At 40.1% G+C, this 23,904-nt stretch overlaps 1 protein-coding gene across 2 annotated transcripts in view; it reads right to left on the reverse strand.

Annotated features, from left to right (window-relative positions):
• Window positions 1–235: 235 nt before the first annotated feature.
• The window catches only part of LOC140648257 (ubiquitin-conjugating enzyme E2 E2), a 223,993-nt gene continuing 200,324 nt past the window's right edge, over window positions 236–23,904 (reverse strand). Inside the window, exon 6 of one of the 2 annotated variants that reach the window (XM_072853996.1) lies at window positions 236–1,610. In XM_072853996.1, the coding sequence (XP_072710097.1) occupies window positions 1,513–1,610 (98 nt within the window). In that variant the 3' untranslated portion in view covers window positions 236–1,512. The remainder of the gene's footprint in view (window positions 1,611–23,904) is intronic. The other variant, XM_072853995.1, reaches the window with a different exon arrangement.

Here is a 23,904-nt window from a genome sequence, read left to right on the forward strand (position 1 = left end):
TGTCATCTTAACTGCTTTAGTTTTCAGGACGGTTGGACTGCGTTGGAGTGTAATGGGATTGGGTCTCCCTGTATCTTTATACTGTCCCTGTTGTAATGTATGTTCTTTAAGTAGGCTCTTCTTTAAACATAAGAGGCAAGGAGAGAGGGGAGAAGGCAGGCAAGCACTGTATATAGCATCTGTAACGTTTAATTATATGAGACAGGGATTTTCCAATATGCCTTGCAACACAAAGAACATTTAGATATCAGCATCACAGTATATATTTTCAAATCACAACACCCACACATTTCCTTAGCCAAGTAGAAGTTTTCCTTCTATGGCTGCATATCTAAAATTAGCCTGAAGGTCAAATCTGAATAGAAATACCCTTGCCATTGAACGTGCTGGGAATGATTGGTGCAATGGGCTCAATTTTCCCATCGAAAACCTTCTTTTATTTTTTTAAATAACAGTTGCTTTTACAATTAAAGAGCTTGGAGAAAGGCAAAATGAGGCCTGCTGTATAAAATCATCATCAATATTCTGCTTTCACTGCAAGGCTATTTTTATAGCCAACTATTTTAAATGTAACAAGATGGATATAGTGAAGCCATAGTATAAAAGATGCAGCAAGAGGCTTCAGAATAGCTGAGCTGAGCACTGGCATGCAAAAGAAAGGCCTTAAAATTTGGGGGATGTTTGTGTATGAAAGATATACACAATGAAAAATTCTAAGTTAAGAAATAAAATGTTGAGAAGAAATGAATAGTTTAGGTCTAAAATAGTTTCTTAACCTGCAGTTGTATTATGTGAGGCCGATGCAGCCTATACTGCACAAACGCAAAAGCACTGTCTTGCAAGAAGTGCATTTATCAGCCACAGTGTTTTATTGAGTGCTTTAATAATACAAGTGTACATCAACTGATCCACAGTCAAAAGTGGCAGGTCCCTAAGAAATTTACAAGCACTTTTTTTTTTAAGTAAATCAAAATACATATTAATTTGTTCAACGCAATAGCCTTTTGTGTGGGAAACAGAAGGCTAGTGATAAACACAGTCTTAGTAATGCACAGTGATTCTTGATTTTAAGCTTTTATACAAAACTTGTTCCCAGTAGCATGCACCCACCATTAAAGACTTCAGTACAAAAAAATAACCCTAAACACTACATTTAAGTAGAAACGAGATATAATTCTGAATTTGTTTGTTTTCCCAAAAACCACATGAAAGAAAAAAACCCCACACATTAATACAAAGCTTTGTGACAAAGCTCTATACTATTACAGATCCAACATTCTTTGCACTGATAACCAAAATTCCCTGTCTACATTTGAGGGAAACAACTTTCAAGTTAACAGAACAAAAAAACCCAAAACAAATAAAAATAAAAATAAAACCAAAAAGAAAGTAAGGACAACCTTTTGTCACAAAATGGTTCAAAATTTAATAAAAAATAAGAATGAAGGGAAGGGCTATTGATGCACTTAGTGAATGTGCTTGCACAGGTCCAGCAAATCCTAGAGTCGGTTCCTATGTGGCATATCGCTTGGTCCACTGTCTGGCCATTCTGTCGTGCTCTGCTCTGTTAGTCATATACTGAGTGGCAATACTTCCAACCAGGGGGTCAGCTGAAAAGGAAACACAAACCGTGAAATAGTCGTCAGCCTTGGAAGGACGGAAAAGCTATTCTTGGATCCAGATTCATTCAGTTCTCTTACGCTTAACTGTAAGAACAAGGTGCCTACATATACGAGTCCCATTTTGAAAGCACGCATGCATACAGGAGGAAAGGAAGAAGAAGATGGGGAGGAGCTGGCTGGCAATTAGCTATACATTTCTGGTAAACATATAACTAAAAGCATTTTCTAAAATTCTGCCTCACAAACAAATGTTCCAATAATTTTATTTTGAGCTAAAATTGGCTTTCAGGTGATAAGAATAAACATACTACATCATTTATTTATGGTATTAGGCTCCCACAAATATCTATACTAACACCTAAGAAGAGGATGGGCTCTAATTCTATTATCATGTTAAATTTTTGAAGTATTTTTTGAATACTTTTAGTTTTGAAGCATGAATAAAGATCAGGAATTTGGGCAGTAAGTACTATTTTCAAAGCAGCAAAAATTAATTCCAGACTTTGGGAAGTGGTATTTAATTTATGGGATCTTTCTGAGCATTTATATGGCCAGAATGCTGCATGATTTGGTCTTCTCAAGCTATTTCGGTATTTCCAAAATGAAGAAACAACCTGAAAAAGTATTTTTACATTAATCTGAATCTACAAATTACTTCACAAATAATTAAACAAAACCAATCAGCCCTCTCAGAAAAATAAACAAAGACAAGACTTTCCCAGAAGTGACCGTATGTCATCACCATTTTTCTCTTCTCAGTTTACAGCAGACAAAATGTATAGAGATTTTCCCTTTTTTGGGGGGACGCATTGATATTTCTTCTGCAACAGTAAATTTCCTGAGATTGTACCACCACACTGTGCAAGTTCAGAAGCACTGATACCGTGTTTTTTCCTGACTTAGGACAGATGAACATGACTTCTTATTAAAGCCAGTTAATAATCAGCTTTGTAGTTGACTGAAGATGGTGCCATTGAACAATATGAATCCTGGCTTCCCCAGTACAGTCGTAATCTGAGTGTGGCGTTCGCATTATTAACCACTGAAATTCCTGGGACTAGATGTCAGGACTTCCACAAAGCAGAGTAAATCTGGGCTTTTTTGTTTGTTTGTTGATAATAAGAGTTTATGATAGGAGAAACATGCTGGTTTAGCCAGAAGTCAATTGATTGGCTTACTGCCAACATTACTGAGTATTACTGAATAATATCTAGCGAAAAAATCTTTTGCCAGTTTCAGGAAGAGCCCATGATTTGAATCTTAAGTTTGCACCTACTAAATTAGTAAGGCAAGTTATCACTGTGACTGTGGTGTACTAAGTCCCTGTAGTCTCAGTCCTGCAAACACTTACTGCATATGCTTACCTTTAATATCTTAATATATCCAGAGGAGGTCACCGAGACCTGGGCTTTGCTATTTTTACATGCATGAGTGTCAAAGAAGCATATCTGATCTAAGATCCATTTTAAAAGTTTCAGACTAGAAAGTATATCACCTTTAACTCCTCAGCCAAGGAGAAGAACTATATAGGGGATTACTGGAAGGATTTCGTTCTGTGCAAACAGGAGGCTAACAGTCTACGGGTACTTAAGGAGTGCAAAGTTGTTCATGGCTGGAATGAGGTTTGAGAAGCACTGCAGGGTAAATGGGGAACTTTGGCAATGGGAAAGGGCAAAATTTCTCTTGGCAAAAAATTTAGGGACTATCCACAGGGAAACCTTGTCATAGTGTAATGTAGCTCGGGGATGAGCCTGACAGCACTGCTGCAAATTCCCACACCCTCCTTGGATGCGACACCAGTGTACGAAGAAACACCTTCATAGACCCATGGAGAAATGGAGACTAAGGGTTGAACTTAAAAGGAATCTTTGGAGGAAAATTCAATGAATGTGCCAGTTTTCATGCTGTTGGGAAAGGTGGGCTTTGGCCTCTGAGGCATCTGGCTGATGGGTTGCAAGAATATCATGGCATTATCATCTGGAATGCGGTAAGTGCTTAATGAGGTTTAGTACATATTTAAAGTGTTGTCACTAAGACCTTTATAAAATCTTATGTAAGTCGGTGAAAAGTGTTGTGCTGTAGTAAAGGTTTAGCCAGCTCAAATCTGAAAGTCTTTTATGTGTGGGATGAATGTTTCTGTGAAAGCATGTCCTTCACATTGAGAACTGTAAATCAATTTCCTTGATATACTGAAAGGGTACCGAGGATCATATCATTATCCCCAATCCTGGATGATAGATTACAATGTTTGGTTTCCTAGTGTGGGTTTCCATCTGTATCTCCTTTTGGGAGCAAGGAAGTATTTCAACAACATACATCTTTGGAAGGATTTGGAAGGCACAGACTCTTCCTCTCACCTCCTCCCAGCATGGGAGGGCGTCTACTTTCTACTACATAGGGTGGGGGAATCAGTAAGAGGAGTTCTTGAGAAGAAAGTGGGGAAATCTCTTGAAGTCCAGTAATGTAGAGAACTGGGCTGTTTATTTATCCGTATGTTCAAGTCTTTGTCTTTGCAGTGTTTTGTTTGGCAGTTGGGGAAAGAGTGGAGGTGATGACCTGCAAGATGTCTGAGGTCTACATAGCTTTTGTTGTAAGTGTGTAAATTCCTCCAAGAGGTGTAAATTCCACCAAGGGAGTGACCTGTGAATCAACTACCATCTCGGGGTGCTTCCCTCAAGTCAGTGCCTCCCTCCATCAGTGTCTGCCTGTGCGAAGCAGGATTGCTGAAGCAAAGAGTGGTCCTTGCCTGCCATAGCATGAGCAGGACCAGCTGCACCCACAGCCAGCCGCCGAGCGGACGCTACTAAAAGGTGCTCTCGGTAATAACAGTAATGACATTGTTCTTTGCAATTTGGCTATACATTTTATTGGTTATAACAAAATTGAATAAAAGAACAAACCCACAGTTTGGCAAAGCCACTTGTTCTTTTGAGACCCCAAACGGAAGAATCAGAAAAACCAGCTATTTCACATCCCTGTCAGAGGGTCTGGACATGTGTTGTCATTACACGTAGTTATTTATGAGGACTTTAATAAGGACTCTTCAACAGGTGTTTGAAGAGCTAGCTTATTCTAGCAGTTTCTGTGAAGCTGTAAAAGCATCAGGAGGCACAACAGCTTTGTTTGGGAAGTCGAGACAGCTGGTGAGGAAGGAAATTTTAACTTCCGATCAGAGCCACCCAACCAGTGGCAGACTGGCCAACTCGGTGCAGCACGCCGCATTGGTGCTGGCGGACATAAGGACGGTGTGTGAACTCCAGAAATGCAAACGGGCTCTTTCTGCACCTGCATGAAGCCAGGCAGCTTCAGGCCCAAGCCATATTGTCCCTGGTGGAGGAAGGAGCCGGCCGGCAGGCCCAAGGAGACAGATCTCTCAACACTTAATGAGTCATGATTCACCATTGCTATGCAGTTCACAGGGATGGGCCATAAAATGGAGATTACAAGACAAATGGAAGCACCTTAATTGAAACATTTAGAGGATTTAATTCCCAACATGCACGAACCTTGGTTATAGTGTCCAAGTCCTACAAAATACCAAATATGAGGAAGAAACAATAGTTCCCATTTACCCCCTAAACTAAGTAGCACATGGCTGAGCACCACCTGGTTCTCAGCCAAGGCTGCACTATTTAAGGAGTATTGTGAAATCTCCATTAGCAGGGCCAAATATGTAGTTATAAAACAACTGCTGTGTAAACTGTCTAATTAAGAGATAAAAAGGAATACTGGATCTCAAAATTTGTAATGGTACTTTTCCTGTGTTTCCATTTCTCATTACCATAAAACTGTTTCTTATTTTCCATTTGTATGTATCTGTGGTTTTATTCTCAATGTTAGAAATTTGTTCCCATAACTAGTAAACCACTCTAGCTTTTTCTTTTATTTTTTAGAAGTAGCGTGATTCATCAGTGAATCAGGGTTCAGTTCAGAAATTCACTCCAAATGGGCCTGTGTCCAAACGACAACAAAAACCAGAGGATCAGAATATAAAGCCGCGCCAGAAATGTGTTATCAGAACAACCTAGTGAAAGAAATGAAAATAAACCTGCAATAAATTAATAACAATAACAGCAAAACTCTACAACTCCTGGCCTGGCAGGAGGCGTGTACTTGGGACCTCTCGGATCACCAGATACACCGTGCCCGGCTTGAGAGCCGGGGTGGCACCACCCGATGGTGGCACCACCATCACAGCTCCTTCCCTGCCGGTGGGCAGGCATGGACACCCCAGCCCTCCGGGTGTCAGTGGCTGGAGAAGCCAGGACAAGGCAGAGCGAGCTGTGCCGTGCTCGGCAGCACCGAAACCCGGGAGCAGCGTTGCGGGTGGTGCTGGCTGCGACAGCCACGCGTGGGGAGTTGTGCCGTGGTGCACACCGTCAGCTCACCAGAGAAGTTGCTGCAAGTCTGTTGACCTGGAAATCTTTAAGGTCTCATAATTTACTGTTCCTTCTAGACCCTGACTCTCACTTCTAGAAATCTGCTCTATGACGTCTCTATAACCTTTAGCTTGTTTAAAGAAAAATTTTTATCCAATACTCTGATTAGTTCCATGTAAAATTGGAACACACCAGGAGTTACAGCATCAAATTTCACGTTAGAGGGCAGTGCAAGAGTAATGAAAACATGTAAAAAAAGCACAAAATTAAACACGCATGGACAGAAGCTAAGGTACAGTGATGTAGCTTACATGGAAAATGTCAATCAAGAGAACTAAAGTATGTAGAAAAGCTTCTGGATGATTTACAGGAAGACTGCAGCTGCTAAATCCCCCCTCACCTCACCATATGTAATCCTCATGTTATATCAGAATTCATTAAATTGCCCTGTATTTAAATGTAGTTTTGAAAGCTGGGCGAGCTGGAGCTTGTCCCTAGCTTAAAAAGGTTGGATGTGCTGCTCTACAATGCCTTGTCATCTTCTTCTGCAGCCACTTAATATGACTGTATAAGGAAGAACATTTGTATCTCATGTCTGTTGTAAGGCTAATCAAATTTACAGCCCAATTCTAGGGAGTTAATGCTATTGGGGATTTGGATGAGCTGAGGTTTGGTCATTACAAAATTTCAGCTGTGTTTAATGCTAGTTATACTGCTTTATCATTCAGAAGACAGACTATAATTCTTCTTTAAAACTACTTTTCCCCCAAATAAATGAAAATATATTGCTATACTGTATTATCTCTGCTTGTATTTTTACAGCTATTTCTATGTCAGCAAATAGCAATTTCAGAGCAGAATTCATCTCCTGGGCTTTTCAATGCTCTTTTAAAAATACAGCAAACATACTCTAGTGAAATAAAAAGTGGAGATGGTGTGTTTAACAGCTTGATTTCAATGTGCCTTCTCCATCAGCCACATGATATGCAATGAAATTCCAATTGGTAGTGCCAACATGGTTAGAGAGACACACTTTTAGACTTAAAATGTACATTACAGGTGTTTGTGTGCATTATATATATATTTTTATGAGCATTTATAAAGTAGAATTATATTTCTATTGCAGTATTTTACAGTTTTAATAGAGAACAGCTGACGGAGGCCGTTATTACACCATCACAAGTGGGTTCTCAGAAAGATTTCTGGAGCACCTTAAAAACTAAAAAAACCACAGCCCTATAAAAATCTCACAGTTTCTTCAGCCAAATATTTACAATGTACTTTTTTTTTTTGTCCAGGTTTAGATTCAGCTCTGTATCAGGGGGAATTCGAAAGAGCTGGCCTCCAGCTGAAGAGGCAGAATTAAACTGGAAGAATTTCCAAAGGTTAGATGCAACTTGAAAGGTCTTATTCTGTCTCCTGAGCTATAAACGACTCCTTTCTCATAGCTGTGAGAGGCATCCCATTGAGAAGCTCTATGGAACTACCTGTTCTGAAACATCAGTCACCGAAAATTAAATCTGCTTTCCTTTCTTTGGGCAGGCTGCGTGAAATGCAGAAGAAAACAAACTATAATTTTTTTAGTTATTTGGACTTCAGTTACACATTTAGAAGAGTTTTTGGTTTATGGAATGCAAATTTTTTTTTAGGTCTGCCTCTCTTTGCAAATATTCTGCTGTATTGCTTTTCGAATTAAAAAATTGGGAGTGCTTGGGTTTTTTGAGCTTTTTTTTTTAGGAAAAGTCCAGGTGCTTTGTATGTCATCTCTAGGATAGCTGCCTTGGAGTCATCTTTATACAGCACCACAACCAGGATTGGTTACCCCAAAATTAAACCTCCCCAAACTATATTTTGTTTGGTGATATCAGTGCAAATAGCAGTGCAAGACAGTATACATTCCCATATTGGCTTGTAGTGAAAGCCAAGTTTTCTGAATCCAGTTTTTGTGGTTTATAATATTGTACCAACCTTTAAGAAATAGGTCCCAAAAGGCACACACAAAAAAAAATTAAGACTGGGGGGAAAAAGCAGAAACTTAATAATTCACTGAAACACCGGTTTTCTTAACAGCAAATGCTGACAGCTTGATGCACACCAAAAACATCCTTAAACTCAAATTTAAAAAATTATTTTGTTTCTAATTGTATTTTGTTATGTTGTTTTCAGTGGCATTCGGGCTAGTGTTACGAGAAGGCTGGTCAGTGAAAACTGCAGACAAAAGCAGTGTCAGACATGCTATACCAAGTATGTCATAGAACAATTTAATACTCCGAGAGGAAAGGATTAAGAGAAGATGAATTGTTTGTGAGTAATTTTATTTATAGTGTCACTTTGCCTCAGGAAGTTTCCATAGTTTGCCACATGTCACCTGTTTTAAACTTAATGAACTCCTAGAAGACCATGTCAAGGGTACTGTGAGTCTTGATGTGGAAAATGAGGTCTGTGAAATGCATCATGGTATCCTTCAGTGATCGTACAGCAGCAGCGTTGCTCTCTTTTGCTATCATTAATAATAACAACGCACAGACTAAGTAATTCTTCGGAGGCAGAGGCAGGTGAAGTGGCACACTGAATTACTCCACTAACCTTTCACCTTGGAAAAGAGTGCTTAAAATCAGGGCACAAGTGAAAACGAGTGCAGCGCAGCACTAATCCCTGTTTGTGCGGCAATAAAACTAGCCTCGCGGTGGGAAGTCTGATCAACACACACATACAAACTGGAACAACAGAGTGATTCAAGTCAGAACAAAGCGCGGTAGCAGGGCTCTGAATTGCTTTACACATCCTACAAGCTGAACTACAATTTATTTCTGACTTTCATAAAATCACAGTTCCAACAATCCATCTAGAATGTATTTATCCATCTACGAGGCTCTTTGAAAACTGTACAGAAGAATGATAGAAGAGAAGAAATAAAATGAATTGTTTCAGTAAAGAAAAAAGGTAATCCTTAGAGAAGAAAGGAACAAGTTCTAGAAAGGTCTAATGTCTACTAGGAAAGAAGTCAGTGAAGTTAATATCCATTTTAGCAATTACAGTTTATAGCAGAAATCATATGATATGGAGTACAATGAACTCTCTCCTGAACTCGTTTCAGGAACTAGTTTTGCAGATTTGGTTGGTCACTTCTTAATACTCAACAGAAAAATTCTGATATATAAAGGCTACACCAGTGTGCTAAAACATCAAAATATGCCTGCTGAAATCGCCTTAGAGCTCATGTACCTCATTAGGCTGGCTACTATGGTTGACATGGATTGGACAAAGTGGACAACCGTATGACCTTAAAGCGTTGTTCCCACCAAAGTAAAATAACAAGGGATGCCGTAAGATATCCTTTGATATAGCATTCTTAGATACATGGTGATCGAATGTGTTGGAGTTGGAAGAAACAAAGGCTGACTTTGTTATGTCACTTGTCAGTTTCAGATAAAACCCAGGATTGTCTTTCCAGGTATAGGATGGGAAATAAGGAAATACAGGATAGATGCATAAGAACTTGAGACACAATCTTTGGAAATGGATCCGAATGTTTACACTAACCACCTCTGCATCTAGAGAACTAAGTGAAAACTGTGATAGATACTGTAGCTTGGAGACTGGGTAATTTTAAAGCCAAAAGTTTGCCTAAATTTTTTGTTCCCACATAGGAAAGCCAACCTAGTGGTCACTGTGCTAACAGAGACTTACAGTTTTGTACCAGGCTTCCTATGGAGTGTGTTCACCAGTACACCCCATAGTCCTGGTCACTCAATCATCCAGCCCTCAGCTACCTCTCTAGCTATACACCTAAAGTCTTTTTCCTGGAAGAAAACAGAGCAGGTGCAGGAGGAGAAAGAGAGGGTGAGAGAAAGCATGGAAGACCCCGAGGTCTCGTTCTGTTGTACAGCCAAGGTGTAGGCAGGGTGCACGTCTGGGCAGGTCAGCCGGTCATGTCATACTGCTCGCAGGAGGTGAAACTCCAGAGTGCTTCCTGGTCTTCACGGTTTGCAGGTAGTCATGATGACTCCAAGAAAGTTAGGGGATCTCACAGTGGTGCCTTAGTTTCCCATCTGTAAAACTGGACTAATGCTTCTCCATTGCTCAGGATATTCTGAGAATAAATATGCTAAAAATTGCAAGGTATCTGGATACTGTGGTAAATGTGGCTGTATAGACATATATTGTAAAGAGACTGAAATCCATTACTTGACTCTACATTTTGAGCTCTGTAGAATTGTCAGAAACACATCTGACTTCTGTTAGTTTGTACAATGATTGAAGTTACAGAAATATTAAGGCATGTATGACTTGATTCCAATGTCCAAACTGTTGTCTGGAGAAAAATGTTACCTATCTTCAAAAATGAAAGAGCTCTGCAAATCCAGTTTAGAAAACATCCATTTACTAAAATACCCATTTTGGATACATGGAAGGAGAAATTCATTCCTCTTTCTAGACTTGCATTTGATTGCTGTCAGGCTACCTACCACAGATCTGTGTGAAATATGAGACTGCCTAAGAAAAAGATGTTTCAGAAATAAGGAGTATTATCTGGCCCAATTTTATTAACATGGCTCTTAAAGGAAAGCGTTGGCAGTGATTCATCTCTGTATCTTGCCAAGGGAAATCATTCTTGTTTAAAGAGTAAGGTTTTTTTCAGTCTTCAGTTTTTAGCAGGCTTTCTATAAACTTCACTGGCTGACTGGGAGTTAGCTGAGGCAATCATGGATCAATGAGGCACAGTGTACTGATCTTGAAGAGTTGTCTTTAATTAAGGAAGAACCTGCACCTACTAGAAGTGCCAGCATGCTGGAACAATTAAAGTTCTGAAATAACACACTTCACTTTGATGCTTGGATGCGTCTCAAAATTAAAAGCACAGATACATTAGCAATGTATCTGTTCGTAATAATGAACTCAACTGAGAAACATTGTTATTAGAAAAAAATTAATAAAAAGGTGTTAGTAAATAAGAACTTGATATGAAAGACATTACATGGCATGTGGCTTGACACAATTTGCAGAAAAAGTTACAGCAATATGCATTTACCTTGTGGAAGATGACTGTGAGTGGATAATAGGGAATTGCAGCGCTTGGACCTCAAAATGTTGTCAAACAACCAAAATGCTAAGATCCATAATGTAACTGGCATGTATCCATAGGGTCATAACTATATTTTCAGAAAAACACTGTGGATGTTTTTTTTGTCTGAAGATTTACTAAGGGAGGGATAGCTATTCCATAGGAATTCCAGTGTGTTTAGCATTTCTTTCATTTAAAGAAAAAAGAGCCAGTTTTCTTCTGAATTTGTCTCTTCTCACTTCCACTAATCACCATCTCCAGGCAAAGGAGTGGACTATGGGTCTTACACATCCCAAACGAACAGTTTAATCCCAAAGCAACCAGGTGTAAAGGCATTCCCTGTGACCATGCTTTATGCAGTGTTAGACATCCTATAATCACGTGTACCAAAGGTCAATTACTCTGCAAGAAAACCGGGACGTCCAATAGGATCCACTTACCATGTGGATTCCCAGGGGACAGGGAGGGAAGGAAGTGTTACTGCATGGTCTGGTCTTTGGTGGCATTTAGACACTGAGAGGAAAACGAGTCCTGAAGGCAACTTCACTTTTAGGAGAAGAGTTTGAATGTGAGCAATACCAAAATCTTCAAGTTAAGGATCATTTTAGGTCAGATGCAGGAGTCATCTGAATCCTGCTCTTGAATCTATCCCTTTGTTCCTTTACTGCAATTAATCCTTGGAGTAACTAGAAAAGCCTACATTATGTTATGATTGCTGCTTATTTTGGTTTAATCTGGTTTTCTCCTTTTCATCCTATTAAATCTCGTTATTAATTTGACACATGTAAATCCAAAACTGTTATTAGGAATCCCATACAAAATGTCAAAAGAATACAAGAGGCTTTTATTTACAAAACGGGGGGCTGGTGAAGAATTTTATCCCTACTAAAGGCCAATAGGACTCTTTTTCATAGGCCAGGGCCTGAAATCCCTTGGCAAGTTGAACATCCCTTGGAACAGCAATAGGAACTTAGGTGTGCCTTGCATTAACACCCTTCTTACTGTTAGCAATAATAACTTAAAATATAGTCAGGCCTCTCCATTGCCTCCCTATACTTCCCTTTCTCCCAGGGAACATGTGGAAAGAAGTCGCAGGCTGTATCTGGCTCAGATGTGTCTAAGTTGTTTATATCTGCATCAAAAGGCAGTGGAAGGAAAATGCCTGGAAACTAATTGGTTTGGGATTTTTGTTGGTACGGCCCAGATGCTCTCTTTGATGGGGCTGGCTTCTTGGGGCTTTTCTGGACTGCAGGCATGGGTTGTTTGAGCCTGGTTGTGTAACTGCGTGTTGGGACTGTGCCTCACGTTGCCATCTGCATCTGTGGTCCATACTATTCTGGAGGAGGTGTCCCAAAATGTTACTGCACTATAAATGTAGGAGACGATAGGTGCCATCTCAGCAGAGTATGGGACAGGGACCTCTGTAGCCAGTCTCACTGCTAACGTGTACACTTGACAGGTGTCTGACAGTCCAGAGCGGTGAAGTCTGATCCCTCGAGTGCTGCAGACCTTGCAGCAGTACTGCCCTAAAAGAGGCATCCAAGGAAGATGCTTGTACCAACACACAGTGGCTCAAGAAAGTATGAAAACCAGAGTGCCACCCTGCCCTGACGATCGGCACAGGCTGGTTACGGCAATATTGCTGGAGGCTTATCACTGAGGTGACATGGGATAGCATATGAAGGGAGCAGGGTGGTGCGAGCTCTGGCAATGACTGAGGAATCAGCAGGTGAGTGAGAAAATAACCTCATTTTAGTAACCAAATGGACTATCCACTTCTAAATTAACTTCAGGACATGAATATAATTAGGCTTAATTACAAACAGGTTCTAATAGGACCAGAAGGAAAAACAGGTTAAACAAAATAATTAGCATTCATCATATAGGCAGGTTTAGCTCCTGGATTAGTTGCAATGAATTACATGGCAACGCTGAATGAAGATTGAATTTATGATATTTACAGCGATAATTTCATATTCAGTAACAGGTAAAATAACTTTATTTGGAAATCCTATCTTTCCTGTGTGAGAGGTCACATTGAGTCCATTGTCATGCCTGACTAAATGATAATCACTCTGTCAAATGATTTCAGGGGTTGGCATAAAAACTCCTAAGATTGAGCTGTAGAAAAAAGCTATACAAGGCAGAGATGGAAAAGACATGGAAGGCCATGAAGGCATTCCTTCTGCTAGTATAATATTGTGTCTTGCAGGAACTTCTACTTTCATGCCACTTTATCTAATCAGTATTATAAAGACCCAAGCAATGAGGATTCAGCCCTTAAGAATTTTCCGAAATCTAATTAATCTTAAAGTTGCAAATGCTCCGCTCCATAGAAGGGCCTTTTTCCAAGATGGAAAATTCTACAAACAATTTACTAATCAGAGCTCTATTTCTGTATCTCATATGAATGTGAAATCTTACAGTACAGCCCATCCTTAAATTTGGGACAATTACACCATACATTTTGCTATTTAAGTAACTGTCTGCTACTCCAGTTAATGCACCTGAACTTAATTTGCTGTGAAAATAGGGATTCTGAAACACACACTGCATATAATTTGTTTTATTTGTTGCCTGTGATAGATCTGCAAAACTGTAAAAAACAAACAACCGTTTCCTCCTCCCCTGCTGAATAATGTAGAAAATTAGCCATGCAAAATAAAAGAGATATGTCTTGCAGTAGTGTAAATCAACTCTGAAGGTAGAATCTGAACGACTCGGGAATACTGATTTCTGAAATCTTACTCAAGAAAGTGAGAGACTAAATGATTTAATAGCTAACATACTTATATCTAGGATCATAAATTTTGCTTTTCAGGACTGACTCTACATTCTTGTTGTGAATCTGTTAGAGTGCCAAATGTAGCAGGCTTCTTTTCAGGAGCTTAAAGAATGTGGAACAGTGTGATTTCTATGGTGAAACAAGAATAATTGTATTTTAAGAACAGGAAGAAGCAGCCTTAAAAATAGTTGTGCTAATCAGGGTCCTGAAGGTGGTTCATAGCCAGTTAGAAACATATGGCAAGAAATTTCAAAATCTGTCCTTGCCTTCATGTTAAAAAAGGTACAGAGGGGGAAAAATAACCCCCAAAACCCACTTAGTAAAATGGAACAAAGTCTAAATGAAAAATCTGGGGTAGAAAAATTCAGCGGGATTGATGCTGGTTCATTCCAGCTGAGATTTGAGCTATTTGTACTAACTGGGAATAATGAATATTAGATTAAATTATTATGAGATTAGAGAATTAAGTGTAGGAATACAGGTAAATGTGATGTCTAAATTTATTGATTTTCTAGTTTTAATTATTTTTCCCTTAAATATACACAGTTCTATTAGTGAGAAAATATATCCAGTAGAATTGGTCAAACCCAGAAGTGTTGTTCATCTACTTTGTTCAAAAGATTCCAATGTAATTAAGGACATGTCTGTATTGGCTAGACAAAACCTGCATGAAACAAAGAAAATACATGTAATGACTGTAAACGATTGGAGTGTATTTTGAAAGTAAAAGGCAGTTTACTTTGTACCTTGGAATTCATTCAAATTAAGCTAGGATGCTACATTTTATATATGAGAAATAACTAATAGCTTTATTTAAATACTTCACATTGTTAAACATTTAACATTGATGACTTATTTTGGTCTCGGTTCACACAAAGATTTATTATGTGTATGCATTAAATTACCTGTCTTCTCTCTGAAGTAAAGGGCATAGGAAACCTCCGCTGGCACTATTTTAAATTACACATGTTTATTGGAAGGAAAATGAATTGTAACCTTTTGTATTTGTAGCATCCATCATTCATGCATTTTCTCAGGTACTTTTCATTTAACGATGGTTAAGGTAATAGAAACCCTGTGTTTCTGGAGCAGAAGTGCAAACTTTAAAAAACCCTGTATGTATATTTATCTTATAGCTTTTATAAGCTTTATGTAAAAAAAAAATCAAAATGCCAGGTGTATTTTTTTCCAGTTTTACTTCCATATTGTGATAAGACTGAATTTTGTATGTTCTAGAAGCCCCTTTTGAGGAATAATAAAAATTAGGAACAGTTAAGGGTAGTGACAAGACTCTTTTCTCTCATGAGTGCGAATTACATCCCTTTACATTTACTTCTTGACACAGATGTACAAAGCCTCTTTACTGATTTGGATTTTACTCAGTCTCTGATTTAATCAAATGACATTTAATAAACTGATGGCTGGGTATTGTTATGTCTGAAGTTCAAATTTTTTCACCTTGTCTTAAATAAAAACAAAATAGGAGTAGAAAACTTATCGAAAAGGACAAGAAATCATTAGCAGCATGGTCAAACCTTTCCTGTTTAAGGAATGGTTGAATCTAAACTTATTTCTTCTGGAAAAAAAAGACAAAATAAGATGTGACAGGTAATTTTGTAAAGAAGATTATAAAAAAAAGTGGTCTTGCTTATCTTTTCCATAGTAAGAAAAGAACACAAACAGAACCCCAGCACATTTAGCAAAAGTTAAAAGGAAGTAGATGCTTCATACACCAAATAGTTAAACACATCCAAGAATATAGTGTAGGAATATTAGAAGGTAATTTAGGAATATTAAAAAAGAATTAGAAAAAACACTAGTCATGGCACCAGCTAAGTTACCATTGCAAAGGCTATTACTGCTCATGCTTCAACACATAATCTGATCGTTAGCTGTGGTTAGGAGGGAATTTCCTTTCCAGTATATTACTGTATGAGTAAAGTGCTTTGAGGGAATTTTACACTTTTCACTGAACCACTGAGCAATGAGCAGTTACAGGCAACATACCTGACTGAACCAAGTAGTACTGGTTTTCTGCTTGAGAATGACTATATTCCTCCTTCTAGTGCTTATTCTTTGTAGTTACAGATACATCAGATAAAACAAGAATAGGGTAAGTGTGTGTGTGACTGGTATCTGGAGCTATAGCTAGTGACCGCTTTATGCCTTGGCTACCACAAAATCCAGATTGCACATTTTATTTTTAAAAAGTAATCTGTACCATTCACTTTCTAAATTACATATACCCACCAAAATTCTTATGTAAATAAACCCAGACACTTTTCAGGGAAAAAATTATTTAAACAGACTGTAGACCTCTGAAACCATTAATGAGGGGTTTAAAACTAAGTATTTCTAAACAACCTTACTTCTACAGTGTGTTAATCTTTTTAATGATCTTGTGAGTTTTGAATAGCCTAAATTTAAACACATGAAGTGCCTCTATGCTCACAAACAACGCTCTTCTACCCATAAGGTGTTGTCAATGTGCAACTGAAAAGAGCAAAGATTTAGGCCAACATAAATAGTAATCCCTAGCCAAGCCTCCTCCCCCTGCACACATAATTAGGAGATATTCCAAGACATATTTTCCTGAGAACTACTAAAGGGATGACAGTTCACAAATGTTTTTCCTGCTGTTATAATAATCCCCGCAGTCATGGGTTCATGTTGAGGGGACTTAGTCAACTGATAAGAAAAAAATCTTGTAACATTTTCATCAGCTCTTTATGGCAAAGCAAATTAATTCTCTTTCAATGCTTATCTATGTGTAATTCTCATAATGTGCTGCTGCATTGCTTGCATTTACGTATGTTTAATTTCACATTTATAGATCACGGCCACAGAGTTTAACACATATAGGTGTATGTGTCTGCAAATATTTAAAGACCAGATGTATAGAAAGTCTCCTCCTGGCAGTGCAGAGAGACTCCTCATGGGACTTTGGATGGCTAAATCCCATGGGAAGTACTGAAAACCCTGCCGGCTGTCTGCTGGCATCTTTAGGTGCCTAGATGCCTTTACCATATTGGTACTGTGTGCCCAGCTCAGAACACGAGAAACTGATTCAAGCTATAGAATAGCAATTATTATAGTATACATGCTATAGTACAGTACAGATAGTATAGTACAGTATCTTTTAAAAGGAATGGAAAGAGAAACCACTGATAGACTGTTAAGGATTTGTAAATATCAGCTGTAGAATATATGATCCGATCAGTCCAAATATGGACATATTACTTCAATAAATATATACCAGGTTCTGCAAAACTGTCAGGAGAACATACAGTATTTAAAAATAAATAGGTACTTTCTGGCAAAAAGAACTTTGTTGCAACTGATGGAATCATTTTGCTCATATGAATGAGCTGATGGTGACGGGTTTTCCCCAAGGCAATCCTGCCCCTGACATTGTCATTCTGCACTCACTGAGAGCAGAACAAACCCCATCAGTTTTGTGCTGCATTTTCCTTTCATGATTCTTTCAGAGAACTTATTACGATGGCCTTTACGTAAAACAGTCAGCCACGTGTACCCATCCACTCTGCTCCCAGTCCAGCAGCACCAAGACAGCAGGGCAACCACACGCTACATTTTGTATTTGCTAAGCAAAAGCCTCCGGAGTAAGCTCATTTCATCTGGAGACAACCCAAGGCAGAGATTTTAAAAGGGACAGAAAGGTTATGTTGCAACTTAGAACAAACCAAAAAACATTACTACATGAACTGATTCCTCGCCGCTCTAACTTTTGTTCACTGTCTCTTACTTGTTGCCATGCTTGAGTGACACGGCATAGAATATTTTCCTGCTCCAGATACAAAGAGAGCATTTTCCATTGTGCTGAAACAGCCCAGAAACCTGCCTGTTTCCTGACAGAGCATGGTATACAAACTCTGAAGAAAAGAGAAAAACCGCTCCAAGCTAAAGAATATAAATAATCTCAGACAACAGAGCAATTTCATTGTTTACACAACCCTCTGCTGCTTACAAAAAGGATATATGGCAAAATGAGATTATTTTGTTGTATGTCTGATAGTACTGTGCTGTGACGTTGCACCTGGTAGCCTGTGGGTGCCAGGGAAGAATCAAAGTAGCAGGGGTTAGCCAGCCTCATAAAATTGGACAAATTAAATATTGTTTTGCCAGCTTCGAAGTATTTCAGTCATTTTCCAGAATATTCATCACATTTGACAAATCTACTCAAATATGTTCTGGATTATTACAGAAGGAGTATTTAGGATTTTTCTGCCTTCTACACATCTTGAGAAAAATGTTCTAAAAGGAAACAAAATTTCATTACAAACCAGTACAGAATATATTTGGGCACAGGAAAGACTAGGAGTCCTTTTTGATAAACTGAACAAAGCTGTTAAGCTGCTAAATGGAAAGGAAAAAAATCAGATTGGACTCCAAAGCAAAGTTTTTTGATAGTAGCAAAATGTGCAGATTATGGCTTCAAGGAAAAAAATTACAAGAATGAGGAAAATGAGAAGTGGCTCATCCTTTGTGTGCTGGTTTTGGATGGGGTAGAGTTAATTTTCTTCAGAGTAGCTAGTATGGGGCTATGTTTTGGATTTGTGCTGGAAACACTGTTGATAACACAAGGATGTTTTGGTTACTGCTGAGCAGTCCTTACACAGAGTCAAGGCCTTTTCTGCTCCTCACCCCACCCCACCAGCGAGGAGGCTGGGGGTGCACAAGGGGTTGGGAGGGGACACGGCTGGGACAGCTGACCCCAATGGACCAAAGGGCTATTCCAGACCATATGGCGTCATGCTCAGCATATACAGCTGGGGGAAGAAGAAGGAAGGTGGGGACGTTCAGAGTGATGGCGTTTGTCTTCCCAAGTAACCATTACACGTGATGGAGCCCTGCTTTCCTGCAGATGGCTGAGCACCTGCCTGCCCATGGGAAGGAGTGAATGAATTCCTTGTTTTGCTTTGCTTCTGTGCGCGGCTTTTGCTTTCCCTATTAAACTGTTCTCATCTCAACCCATGAGTTTTCTCACTTTTACTCTTCCGATTCTCTCCCCCATCCCACTGCGGGGAGTGAGCGAGCGGCTGTGTGGGCTATTAGTTGCCGGCTGGGCTTAAACCACGACACCTTGAACTTGCTGTCATCCAGAGTTTCTAAATTCACTTCACAACCGGGGGTGAGGGGAAAAGAGGGAAAGATAATTGGGAAGTCTGAAAAATTGAAGAAGGAACATCTGATGTGAACTGGCACTGACAGAAAGCAGCCTCTGCTATGGAGAAGCACCAGATGAGGAGAAACATCATACATGATTCCTCTTAGATCAAGATATACAGAAAAACAGAGAGAAAAAAGATACAACCAGTCTGCTGAGTGGGGAGGGGCACAGACCTGTTCTTCATCACCCGGGGCTGGGTAGCCCTTTTAAAGTTCGAACATGGAAGCCAAACAGCAGAGCTGTGACCACAAGTCAGCCAAATCCTCACTAGGAGCCAAATGCTCCAGCATGGAACAGATTTTATTTTTACAGCTATGTTACATTTTCCTTTATTAAGCTGCCTTAGATTTATTTTTAAACCTTTTTTTTTTTGGACAGGCTAGTGCTTTCAGATCTCGCAGTAATTCTGAAAATAGATCTTTTTTATTGATACAGTGGACATCTATTAGTGTATTAAAATGCATGCTGGCATGGCTGGAGCTTATCGGCTGAAAAAACAGAGCTATTCCTGTGGAACCTAACGTGTTGACACATGCTCGCTTTGCAAGTGGCCGTGGCAAATTTGGATGTCAATGCCCCTGCACCAGAGATGATCACTCCTAGGCAGAGTCAAGAGAATGGAGCGTGTCAGTGGGCATCACGTCGAAGGCTGGCAGCCTCGCTCCAGCTCCCAGTGGGAGATGGGTTTTCCTGAGAGGGTTCAAATGAACCTACTTCCCTTTGCCTGGGGTGTGCAGAAGACAATTCCGAGGGTGGTGCAGGGGCAGGAGCTCCTGGCAGCATGGCAAGGGACTTCCTTAACTGGCCTATCTAGATTTGCCTGTCAATACCTTATGCAAATTGGTAGAGATTAAGGAATTGCTACAAACAAGCATTTGGATGAAGCTTAAATTTCCCAAATACTAACACAAATTCAAAATCTGGAGGCGCTCCAAACTTTCTGAACACCAGATCCATCCAGGTTGCACTTGTGCCCATAGCCTGGGGCCTCCTGCTAGGCATGCAGGTATTCACCCTAGCCCGAGTAATTCCAACAGCGAGCTTCGGGGAAGGCTGCTGAAGGCAAACCTGCTGAGGGATGGGGCAGTGGCATTGCAGCAGGACACCAACTTCCCTCCGAAAGTGTACACTGATGGCTGAAAGGGAAACGGGCTGAGAAATCGAGACAGTACGCTAATTCAGTTCTTCCCCTTGCATGTTGTCTGACTTAAATCTCCCCAGCTACTCCTGTTTTGCAAAGGTCCTGGAAACAGACAGCAGCAATTCTAGCAGCTTTGTAGCAGGGCAAATACCGTTCAGGCTTTTAAGGCTTTTATGCTTATGTTGAAAAGTCACTCTCCAAAGTGCTGTTTCAGATCCCATTGAGGATCAAAGATATGCATTAAATTACACTATTGAATCCTTTTCTGCAAAGGCTGACAGGACTGGGATTTTATACTCTCAGCAGTAAGAGTACAGAACCTTACAAACCTTTAGGAAAATAACAAGGAAAAAAAAAAAAAGAAAAAGTAAAAAGAGTATCGTAATAACTGCATCCCATCTCTAAAGTTTCCTAAATACCAGCACCCTCATGCAGGTGCAGGTAAGGGTGTTATTATTTTTTTGGCAGAAAATTTAGGAAAACCTAAATCATGCCAAACCACATGGATAACTTGTAATTGCAATAGAAAAACAATAGTATGTTATCCAAAATTGCCCGTTATACCTACTCTGTGATGAAAACCATTAAATTTCTGAGGAAGATAAAGGCAAAACATAAGGATGACTCATATAAAGAAAGCTTGAAAGCATGTCTCATGTCCCTTAGTGAGACAAGTAAAGATCCCCATAATCTTAGGATCTTGTTTGACTTTGTTTATCTATGCTTAGATAAATGTAAGTCATTAAAATGCACAGCCACATTACTTAACATGGGTTAACAGAGTATGAAACCATCTAGTAAATTCATGATTCATGGCAGCACTTGGAAAACACCAGCACATATATTTCTAACTGAGGTACATTATATTTGAAAACCACAATATGCGTTGCAAAGTTTTTTAACATAAGCAGTCTACTTTTCAGACGTGCTGAGCAACTACAACTTCTATAAAAATTGACGGGGCTCACATCAAAGTAATGTAGCGGTATCTGTCCAACTCATTTACTTTATAAGTACTTTTACTGTGAGGACACATACACTTCAATCAAACTATGTTCACAGCAAACTTTCCATGTAACACTGCACAAACTGTCTCACACTTTCTGGTGGGTTTAAAGGACAACAAGAGACAAGCAGCTTTACACTGCTAATATAATATGCCACTGAAGTATCTCAGAGCGGAGTCAGACCAACTAACCTGGCCAGTGCTGACCCAGGTGCAGTGGCTATTGCTGTCAGTTTGTGCATTTCCTTTGCCAGAAGTTAATGCCCTTTCCTAGCAAAAGCTTTCTCTTTCTTTTGCTCTCTCTTCCTTCCTTTTTTTCCTTTTCCTTTTCCTTTTCTTTTTCCTTTTCCTTTCCCTTTCCCTTTTCCCTTTTCCCTTTTCCTTTCTCCATCATTTCACTAAATTGGGTTAGAAAGCAGACAAACAGTGAAAGGGGGCTAAGAAAGAAATAACCTTTCACAGGGCTGCCAGTGAGATAGGGACATCCAGTGGGGAGCAGTAAATATTTCGACCTGGATGATGGGGATGATGAGCGGGTTAGTCTGTCTAGCCATGCCTCATGCCCCGATGAACTCCACACGAGTCAGGCGCGTTGAGGAAGGTTGACTGCAGCATGATGGAGGGGCAGGAGGGGGCTGCGAGGATGAGCAGGGGAATGGAAAGCCTCTCTTATGGAAGGAGGCTAATAGACACAGGTCTGGTTAGTGTGCAGCAAATAAAGACCAGGAGGAAAGAGGATGGTTCTTCATTAATACATCGGGAATGAAAACCAGGAAAACCGTTACTTAAGCTATAGGATAAGAGTTGCTTAAAAACAAGTGGGTATAAAATTCCTGTGAGTCAGTTCAGGCTAGAAATCAGGCAGCGGTTTCTAAAGAGCAAAGCAAGCGAGGCTCTGTAGAGCCCCTCAGAAGTTTTTATGGTTAGAGCAGCCAGGTGAGCGTTCAGCCTAACCGGGCACATTTGTGGGAAAGCAATGCTGTGGCTGCTGCGCGTCTGAGGCTGCCTCTCTTATCCTCTCTCTGCACCACCGGGCACAGCCCCGTCGCAGGAGCTCGCAGCCAGGCACGGCTTGCCACACGGGGAACAGCGGCAGGAGCGGTGCCGAAACATTCTGTTTGGGAACGTCAATGGTACGATCGAGGGATAAAATCCTCACTGGCTGTGGAACTTGTGCGGGAAAAATGGTAAGGAGCTAGAGGCAGAGGATGACACCAGAAGTGGAGGGGCTAGTGTGAGGGAGATGTAGCAGGTTTTGTTCTGATGTCCTAGTCAAGACTTAGCCGCGTGTTATTAAGCAGACATGATTCAACATTAAGAGTGTTCTGACATCAGGGATAATCAGGCCAGCCAAGTTCAGACTTCGAATGTGAGAAAAAGGAGGCCACGCAAAGAAAAAAGTTGCAGCGCAGTCTCGTTGAGGTTTCAATTTATTTTCTCTGAAGCATTTGCAAATGAGAATTTTCCTGGGGCTCGAGAATCTTTGGCAGGGCTAAGGTGGCAATGACCAACGGAGAACAGTAAGCATTTCAACCCAGATCAGCATCACCAGCTCTCTAAATATAAAAATAATTAATTTGTTTTCATACTTGAAGCTCAGTAAAAATACAAAACCCTCAGGGGCCATCTACACTTGAAAGCTCCTTTGGATTAAGGCAGTGTGGGAATTTACACTCCCCAGGCTCCGCTTGAATACTTAAAGTACAGTTGACTTTTACTCCAACTAAGACAGTTTTTTCATGAGTTGACTTAATACATTTTCAAAGAGCAGAGTGTCCACACATGGAGTTACTCTGAAATAACTAACTGCCCATGTAGGCAAGCCCCAGCAGCTAACACTGGAAGTAAGTATTTTCAGCGCTCAAGCACAGAGCCTACAAGCACTTACTCACATACTCGGTTTCATGCAGATGAATGTATCTATCAGGTTTTGTAGGGCTGCTTATGCACGTGCCAAAATATTTACAGGATTGGGACCCTGCTTTGTCGAAAGAGATGCGCGCAGTGCCCCAGAGTACCACCTTAAAGAAAAAGAAGAATCCCTGGATTGAATGCTAGTGGATCCCATCATCTCTCCCATCTCTCTGATACCATTCCAGTTGGCTCTCTCACACTCCCAGATAATTCACACATGTTCGCTCATACGCAAACTCTACAGCACCCCTTCCCCCCACGAAAAAGTCAGCCAGCTGTTACAAAATTCAGACATTTCATTAACACAGTTTACTGGCTGATACTGCCAAGCAAAATAGAGACAATTAATAATAATCAGGACTGAAGGGTCTGAGGCAGCTTATGAGTAAAGGATTGTATTAGTTGTTTAAAAAGGACAAACTCGCTCCTGCCTGGAGTGATAGGGAACAAAGGGTGGTGATGTATAACCAGGGAGGAAAGCGACTCTCTCCGTGGCTTTTGTAGATTACTGTGTGAATGACAGGAGCGGCAGGAGCAAATACCTCTTTTCATTTGCTCAGCCTGCTGGAGAAGAATAGCAGCGCTTGCCAATGAAGCTGCAGCTGTGCTCCAGCTCCGTTTAATCACTGTGTATGACTGAGGGTTAATTAGCTGCCATTCTTACTGCTATTTGTTGTTCTAATGAAGATTTGCATAAATGTAAGACTAGGGGGTAACTGATACTTGATTTTTCCCTTCAGAGAGGCTGGGGGCGGAAAACTCGCCCATCCCAAGTGTTTATGTTTGTGGGAGATTCAGTGT

The sequence above is a fragment of the Ciconia boyciana genome, chromosome 2 (assembly GCF_034638445.1).
Source record: "Ciconia boyciana chromosome 2, ASM3463844v1, whole genome shotgun sequence".
NCBI classification, from domain to species: domain Eukaryota; kingdom Metazoa; phylum Chordata; class Aves; order Ciconiiformes; family Ciconiidae; genus Ciconia; species Ciconia boyciana.